An 8,568-nucleotide genomic window follows, 5' to 3' on the forward strand; every position below is an offset into this window, starting at 1 on the left:
ATTGGTGTCATTTTGTAATTTTTGTTTGATGATATTTAAAGTTTTATCAACAGGAACGTTAGTGAATAGACTAACAACATCAAAACTTACTAGAATATGGTTTGGATTTATGTCTATGTCTGATAATTTTTGTAAAAAATGTTCAGAATTTTTAATATAGGAAGTTGTGTTATTTATTAGGGGATTTAAAATGTTTAAAAGATATTTGGCTAAGGGATGTGTAGGTGAATTTATACTACTAACTATTGGTCGTAAAGGAATATTAACTTTATGAATTTTTGGAACTCCGCAAAAATGTGGTGTTTTACTATTGTGTGGTGTTAATTTTCCTCTAACGTCATCTCATACCCAAAAAGAAGTTTGTAAAAAATGAATCCGCCTCAACAATATAGAACTTATCTATATAGAGAGGTTTTCTCGGCTTTTTGTTCAGCGCAAATTTAATATAATTGTAATTAAAAAAACAGCGATTTTGTAAGCGTAATAACCCGAGAAAGCGCCAATTGTTCATTGTGATTACATTTCAATATACCATTCAGTTAAAATTTTCAAAATTCTTCATCAACAAAACAAAATAAATTTTCCGAGAATTCTAACACTTACCTTACACTTTATTTAGCAGGGTCTAGGGGATCATTTCAAACCCGCGAGATTTTTTTAATTTTTCAGATAATTTCCTGGGATTTTGCCTACGTTACCTCTTGTCGCTGTGGATGGCAGTTTTAGACAATTCTGATATTAATAGTCTTAATAATTACAGTTGTAGAAAGTTTCTGTCTGTTAAACACTTTGATTCAATGTAGTTTTATTTTCGATGCAATTTAGCTGCAATTTTTCATAGTCGCATAAACGAAAGCAAATCGCAAGTGCGTGACTAGAGCTAACAGTTGGGCTGCCTTCATGCCCTGTTTCATCATCGGTTTCCCATAAAAGTTTATGCGAAAGTTAATGTAACAGGTGTTGGAGATAATCGCGCTGGCTGCACGCTAATTTGCTTCTCATTTTATGAGGCTGAATTCAATTTGGAGCAATTTGATGTTACTCACAACAGGAATGTGATTTTTTCAAATGAATGGCATTTTTTTGTTAAATTGCCTAAAAAATGAAGTTTTCCGCTAAACAAGTGATCAGATTCGGTGCCAAGTGAAACGAAAAGCTGTTTTTCATATGACAATCAAATAGGAGTTTTTCCCAGAAAATTTGACTGAAATGGCGATTTTTTCGACATAAAAGTGCCTCTTTTTGTTGCCCTCGAACTCAACCCTTATAAGCTTTAAAACCGCATATTTAAAATTAAACAAAAAATAAGTTCACTCCTTGGGAAAATGTACTATTTTGAAAATATTTCGATTGCTGTTCTTGCCAGGCGTTTTACGAAAAATTGTGTATTTTTGTTATTTGTTATTGTTTTGTAGGACGAATAATAATAAATAAGTTCGATTATTCAAACAATTTCAGTTCGCAATGATTTTCCGAAATTCTTGGAAAGTTCCCTAGCTCGACTTTATATAAATGTGCTGAAACTATTGAATCTTGAATCCATATTACATCCAGCTTATTGTCTGTGTTTTTGTGCTAAATACAAGGAAGTTTTTTCCTTTTAAATCGCATTTCACGATATTTTTAGTATTCATTTCCTTCAGTTGTGGTGAGGCTTAGACATATATCAGGAAATAGCAAACCTTTAGAGTAAGCCGATTATAGGAAAACTTTGAACTGTTATTTGCGCAGAAAAGCGTGACCTTTCTGGTTTAATGGAAAGAAAAGCAAATGAACAATCAGTTGATGATTTTTGAATTTTGCTGTTTTTTGAATTGTTGAGTTGATGTGAAGTTGCGTATCAGCAGTTTATCGATTGGAGACTGAAACCTGATATTATTAGATCATTTCCGGAGAATATATTGTTAGCTTGCTTCCCGGAATTATGATGTAAGATAAAAAGCCTTTTTCGCTTCGGTCCCTTTATTCGGTGATACGAACAACAGCAATTAAATTTATCACAGTAATGTATTTCATGTATAATATCCTATACCTAAGTCTAACGGTTTTTGAGATATTTGGAATTTTATGTAAAAAATGCCAGTTGCAGCCACTCGAATAATTATTCATTTTTCCTATAAGGGAATTTGTCATACTTAATTTGAGTCGCTTCTATTGTTGAAAAGGACTTATTTTAATGGAATTTAGAAAACATTTTGAAAACTATTAATACAAAGTGTTCAAAAAATAAGTTTCAAAATACAGTTGAGAAGACCGCCCAAAATCAATTTTTTCAAATGGAAACCACCATTTTTGATCATTTTGTCATATTCAGTATTAAAAATAAGTGTAAGTTTGTGTAACGATGTCTATTCCAAAAGTGTTTAGTTTTCGAAATATTGCCAATTTAATGTTTTCATATGGCTATTTTGCAGCATCTTCTTTTAAATACTGTCACTCTTAGTTGCCATGACGAAAGTGGCCATTTTTAATCCAATCAAATGCCAAAAGAATGCTGACAGCTGTCAGTTACCTTTTGAAAATAATTAATAATCATGCCAGGGCGCTTCAATTATACAAGCGAAGATTATTTAAACTTATTTATTATTTATGAAGAATGTGATCAAGCTGTATAAAGAACATGTGACACATTTGCCATTCGATATGCACAAAAACAGAAGCCCTCATGTTGTGCTTTTGATGATACAAAAACGGATCTTGATATAACTTTATCACATACTCCATAAATAATTAATAAGTTTAAATAATCTTAGTTTGTATAATTGAAGCGCCCCGGCATGATTATTAATTACTTTCAAAAGGTAATTGACAGCTGTCAGCATTCCTTTGGCATTTTATCGTATTAAAAATGGCCACTTTCGTCATGGCAACTAAGAGTGACAGGATTTAAAAGAAGATGCTGCAAAATAGCCATATGAAAACATTAAATTGGCAATATTTCGAAAACTAAACACTTTTGGAATAGACATCTTTACCCAAACTTACACTTATTTTGAATCCTGAATATGACGAAATTATCAAAAATGGTGGTTTCCATTTGAAAAAAACTGATTTTGGGCGGTTTTCTCAACTGTATTTTAAAACTTATTTTTTAACACTTTGTATTAATAGTTTTCAAAATGTTTTAGAAATTCCATTAAAGTAAGTCCTTTTCATCAATAAGTGCGACTCAAACTAAGTATGACAAATTCCCTTATAGGAAAAATGAATAATTATTCGAGTGCCTGCAACTGTAATTTTTTACATAAAATTCTAAATATCTCAAAAACGGTTTGACTTAGGTATAGGATATTATACACGAAATACATTTAGAATTTGGAATAGAATTCAAAAACGTAATAATATATAGGGTGTTCCATTTAAAATAAGCAAGTTGATACGCACTTCCGGTATAACCGGAAGTGTGGTCATCTGGAAAATATTTTAGGCGGCGTGCCCTCAATGCCCTCGGCACACTGCCCAATTTTCAAATTTCTACTAATTACAGTTTGCCAGATATCGATCGCAGCGGTTCCCGGTGGGACACCCTGTATAAACTTTGCGACTTATTCCAAATTACTTTCTAAAACGAAACCACTGAAAAGAAAGTCTGATAGTTTGAAATGCAAGAAGTCCAAAAAACTTCAGTGTTGCATCTAAGTCTCACAAATTACTTGGGCACAGGAACAAACTTAGTTCCTCCCAACTTGTTTTTAATATTCCCTACCACTTAAAAAATCACTATTAATTGATTACATTTCTGCCGTTGAATTCATTGAGATTTCGCAGAGCTTCTTCATTCAGCAAGGAAACGTTATTCCCATAAAGAAAATCCAAGTGATTGAAATTCGCATAAGGAACCTTATAGAGTTTCACGAGATTGGGGAGCTTCTTAGCCACAGTTTCCAGCATTCTCTGCAACAAATCGCGACTTTATTGAGTTTGATTGTCCATAGAATTCCATCGACTTACATGCTGGTTGACCAAGTTGTCGCTTTCTCCATAGTAAAGAATTATTGGGGCATCGACTTTGCTGACGTCGTAGATGAGATGATCGGTTTTTGTTGTGATGTCTTGGCTGAGAGGCCCATAAATGCCTGAAAGTGTCGCTATAAACGTGCGAAAAGCTCGGAAAAGTACGCACCGGTAATGGTTCCTTGAATGTAATGGCTGATTTGGTTCAAAGATAATCCCGCAGGCAAATGGGAGAGAATCCTCAGTTGGGTATCCTGAAAAAACCGCCGTTATATCCAGTTGAGTATCATGTAATCATGCTTAAAGCTGCCGAAAGTACCTGGTCGGGCATTTGTTCTTTAGACGATCCGAGCAGATGATAGAGCAAGTTGCATAGGGTTCTACTTTGGCAGAGCAGGCGAAAAATGGGGGCCGTGCTAACATCAAACATCTCATACCAACCGATGAAATTTGCTAGCTAGAATTGCCTTTAAAATATTTCGCCGGCGAGGTTGCCGAAGAGGTTTTTACCTTCAGCAGCCACGGATACGCGCTCAGCACATTAAAAATCTCGCTGGTAACATTAAAAGAATCAGTCACGGGGGCAAAGGCGTTCATTAGCAGGATTTTCTCGTTGTATTCGGGTTTTTCGGCGCCCATCACAAAAAACGACGTCACCCCTTCAGAGTAGCCGATATACGACAATTTGCTACGCCCGGTATAACTCAAGACATGGTCAATCATTGCAGGAAGGTCGAATATTCCGATTTCATGATAGCTAAAAAACCCAGGCTGTTAAATGTTGAGCTGAGTGGGTTGCGATGTTTACCTGTAGCTGAAAAATTCCTTTCGATCCTTTTGAGGGTGCAAAGTGATGTGGTTTTTTGAGCGGCTGTTTCCTCGATTGTTCCCAATCCACACGTCGTAACCAGCGTCTGCTAAAATCAGGGCGAGGGACTTTTCCGGGCCCAAAATCATCCAGTCTACCGAGCTGAGAAGGAGGCCTGAAATTTCAGATTGGTTTGTTGAAGTGTTGAAGTGAAGCGTATTTTTTTTTTTTGAGGAAAGGTGAACTTTTTGTAACTTCAGTCCACTTGAGGAGCTGTCGCCCAATCGAAAATTTCCCAAATGCCACAAACATTTCCCAAAAACTATTTTTAGTATCAAAGAATCGGTCTTGTTGTATTGAAGTGTGTAATTTTTTTTGGTCTTTTTCAAGCCTTCAAAGGTACATTTGGCCTAGCGCTTTCGACTATTAAGTCATCATCAGGGCCTTCGYCAATCARTGCRCWGYGCAYTGATTGRCGAAGGCCCTGATGATGACTTAATAGTCGAAAGCGCTAGGCCAAATGTACCTTTGAAGGCTTGAAAAAGACCAAAAAAAATTACACTCTTAAAACCAAAAAGATCGATTCTTTGATTCCATCCAGTGTGTACACACTCATCCCTATTATTTTTAGTATAATTTTCAATTTAACATTGTGATTTTTTATGTAGTCATTTATACTTGGACTGAAACATAAATCTGGCGCACGATATCGAAATCGTATAATTATGGAATGAGCATAAATCGCATCAAAAGTTTGAATAGTTTGTTCAAACTTGTGGTGTTTTGGTTAGATAAGTAACGATATAAAATTTAATAATGAAGTTCTTAATAACTAAGTACTTAATAAAAGTGAAAGTTAACGTTGAGTAAAAAAAATAGGCAAAATTAGTTCTGTATAAAATGTGGAAGACCTCGTCACCTTCTAAGCGGCAACATTCATCATCCTCACCCTCTTGTTCTTCCTGTAGCACAGTGGGAACATTTTTGCCAATTACTATATTTGTGTACCATAAAAACCCTTAATATTCCTTCCAGTTTTGGCCATAATCTTTTTTCTTAGCACCACTGATTGGATGACCACTCAATTCCAACCTGCCTTAAGCAGGTGTTTGACTCAAAACGAAAAAAGATTCTTGACCCTCACAGGATCGACTGCACGACCTTTTTTCTGAAACTCCTTTCTCAAATAAAAATTCTTTGCTTATCGCAAATTTTATCCGTTTTTTGCAAACAGGTTTGAAGCCCTTTGATGTCCTTCAAACTTCAATGCTGTCCAAGTGTGCAAGCAAAAATAATGGCAATTAATCAATATTGAGCTGATCGCAATCCTGAAAACTTTTTAAAACCCTGTTGGCTGCAATAGACTTGTGATATGTTGGGCAAATCTGACATAATTCTGGATATGTGTGGTTTTGCTTGGAACAAAATTTTCCAATGATTTTTATTTTTTACAGGGAATTGCGGGGTTCTGCTTCAACTCAAAGGCTTAAACCAAAAGGCAACGTAAATAATCGATAAGATTAGATTAAAGGTCAGCCTCCAATTTTGAAATTTTGGTACTTGTGGGAAATTGATTGGCACCTCATCCTCACTTTATCTGGCATGTTAATGCTAGAAACACAAAATGATCTGTCTGGTGAAATGCAACGGTTTGTTTCCAAACTCTTTGTTCAGAAAAACCGTTGTTTTTTCAATATCTGCAGGATTCTTTCATAGTTTTTGATTATTAAAATACCACTTAAAAACCTGTTGTTTAGCACCTGTTGGCCATTGAATAACCGTGAAAACCAAAATTATGCAGGAAATCTCCAAGCCTGTTCAATGTGGTAACTCTTGCTGTGGTCAGTTTCTAAATAAAGCAAAATCGAGCCTAATTGATTTGACTGTTCGTTATTTCCAATACTCTACTTAATGAGTCCATTGAAAATGCGTAATTTATAAGCGGGACACTTTAATTAACCTTTAAACTGGACTGAAAATTGCTTTCCAAACTTGCAGCGGTGTTTTTTCGATTAATGTTATCCAACTCACCATGCATCAGGAAAACTGGAGGTTTGGGGGTTGATTTTTGCACGTGATGTCGACCATTCGGGATGCGGTGAACCGTCAGTAAATAACCATCCTCTGTCTGAACTTCATGGCTTTCCAAAGGATATCCATGCGAGTCTAGGAAGTCAGACTGGAAATGTTTAAGTGCCTCAAATGTCCATTAGTTAGCCGGTATAAAGTGCTTACGATTTCACCCAAGTGGGACGCATAGAACCTCTCGGGAACAAAAAATTTCCACTCCTTCACACAGATCACTGCCAGCACCAAGACAACACAGATGTATTTGTTCATGCTAGTAGAAGCACTCCCGAAAGAGACAAAGTGGAAACTTGATAAACTTGACCTGCTACTTGCGATTACCTACTATAGATGCGCATAAGCTCTTGACCTTTGAGGCTTTCAATCTAAAATTTATTCCATTATATAATGGTCGTTTATTGGACGATTCCCATATAAAACCCGACCTTTTTTAAAATTGCTATACATCTTTAGCTACTTGGCAAATACAGGGGGAATCAATACGTATGTAGGTACAGGGTGGTCTAAATCGCAGATATCTCAGTGGTTGTTGAAGATGGTGACATGAGATTTTCACAATACTGTGACCGATAATTAAGACTAATTTTTAATATTTCTTTCCAGAAATGACTCGTTTCTTGAGCCGTATCTTCAAGGCCTGAACGACCGGCAAAGTTCGCAAGGGGGCGTTTTACCGCCCTCGCCGCCACCCTTAAGAACCTCGGGTCCTCCACCGCTCGCGTCTTCCTCCAGATCAATTTCCCGCGAGTCGCTGATTTCCTCCAATGGTGGCTCGGATGCCAGCAGCGAAAGAAGCGAAGAAGAAGGTAATACCCCCACTAATCTATCATGTTTAAGTCGTGCAAAGTCTTTCAATAGCGGCTGCAAGCGAAGGAAGTTTTTCCAGATAGACTTAGATGGTTTTTGTGTTTTAGGATATGGAGCAACATGTGATATTAGTCTTATGGAACGTTTGGTGCTGTCGCATCCCATCTGGTTCTTGCCTGGCATTCAACGTGCTGGAGCGTTTCATCTTCTGCAAGGCAAAGAGGAAGGATGTTTTGTGGTGCGCAAATCGTCACAATCGGACACCATGGCATTATCAGTGCGATTGCCACCCGATAAAGGTACCTGTATACAGGGTGATTCTTTAGAGCTCTAACGCGAAAGCATATAACTCGAAAGAGCAAAATAGTTTATCAACTAATCAATGCATTGAAAAAAGGCGATAGTCTTCTAAAAGTTTTTCTTTGCCTAAAAAACGCATATTTGCGATTGGTAAATCAACCCATTGAAAACAGTAAGATTTCTTAAATAGAAGGAAATAAAAGAACGCAAATGCAAATTGAATCGGTAGAAGTTAAAAATCAGCAAGCTTTTTTTCTGCCTAGGAAACGCGTATGGGTGAATGCTCTGATGAGCGAAGAGTCACGATTCCACAAAAAAAATGTAGAAATATGTCTTTAAATAAGAAGCAATATTTATTTTCAGCTTCTTTATTTAAAATTTTTCAACATTCTTCAGAGCCAACCAGGCCAAGAATATCTACAACCGGGAGGAACGAGCTCGTTTACGGGAACGGATACATAAAACCCGCCGAGATCTTGCACATATTGACAGTAGACTCTTACCGGTCAATATAGGACTAGCCAACAAAATGCACTGGATTCATTGGGAAAAAGTGGATAGATTAACAGCTGACCGAATGATGGTGGCCGAAGCAGCAGCAACTAATCGCC

General features: G+C 36.6%; 2 protein-coding genes across 9 annotated transcripts in view; one reads left to right on the top strand and one right to left on the bottom strand.

The window, feature by feature from the left end:
* The window catches only part of LOC109538483 (protein sprint), a 130,383-nt gene that overhangs the window by 110,329 nt on the left and 11,486 nt on the right, over positions 1 to 8,568 (top strand). For all 8 annotated transcript variants that reach the window (XM_048670472.1, XM_048670474.1, XM_048670469.1 and 5 more), the window contains 2 exons: positions 7,454 to 7,656; positions 7,765 to 7,956. In XM_048670472.1, coding sequence (XP_048526429.1) covers positions 7,454 to 7,656; positions 7,765 to 7,956 — 395 coding nt within the window. The remainder of the gene's footprint in view (positions 1 to 7,453; positions 7,657 to 7,764; positions 7,957 to 8,568) is intronic.
* LOC109538485 (lipase 1) lies at positions 3,613 to 7,234 on the bottom strand. Its single transcript, XM_048670480.1, has 8 exons — positions 6,998 to 7,234; positions 6,794 to 6,941; positions 4,763 to 4,937; positions 4,465 to 4,711; positions 4,274 to 4,411; positions 4,124 to 4,208; positions 3,952 to 4,076; positions 3,613 to 3,894 (listed from the first exon to the last, which is right to left on the bottom strand). The coding sequence occupies exons 1-8, from the start codon at positions 7,100 to 7,102 to the stop codon at positions 3,724 to 3,726; spliced, it is 1,194 nt and encodes a 397-aa protein (XP_048526437.1). The 5' UTR covers positions 7,103 to 7,234; the 3' UTR covers positions 3,613 to 3,723.

The sequence above is a fragment of the Dendroctonus ponderosae genome, unplaced genomic scaffold (assembly GCF_020466585.1).
Source record: "Dendroctonus ponderosae isolate FM_Combo_2020 unplaced genomic scaffold, Dpon_F_20191213v2 Dpon_F_20191213_1, whole genome shotgun sequence".
Classification (NCBI taxonomy): Eukaryota; Metazoa; Arthropoda; class Insecta; order Coleoptera; family Curculionidae; genus Dendroctonus; species Dendroctonus ponderosae.

Excerpts from the sequence above, each read along its gene's own strand:
- LOC109538485 (XM_048670480.1), bottom strand. The coding sequence starts at position 7,102 with ATGAACAAATACATCTGTGTTGTCTTGGTGCTGGCAGTGATCTGTGTG. Across the intron at positions 6,942-6,997 it reads CGTCCCACTTGGGTGAAATC|TCTGACTTCCTAGACTCGCA; the intron begins GTAAGCACTTTA and ends AAACATTTCCAG. Across the intron at positions 4,412-4,464 it reads CGTATCCGTGGCTGCTGAAG|CTAGCAAATTTCATCGGTTG; the intron begins GTAAAAACCTCT and ends AGGCAATTCTAG.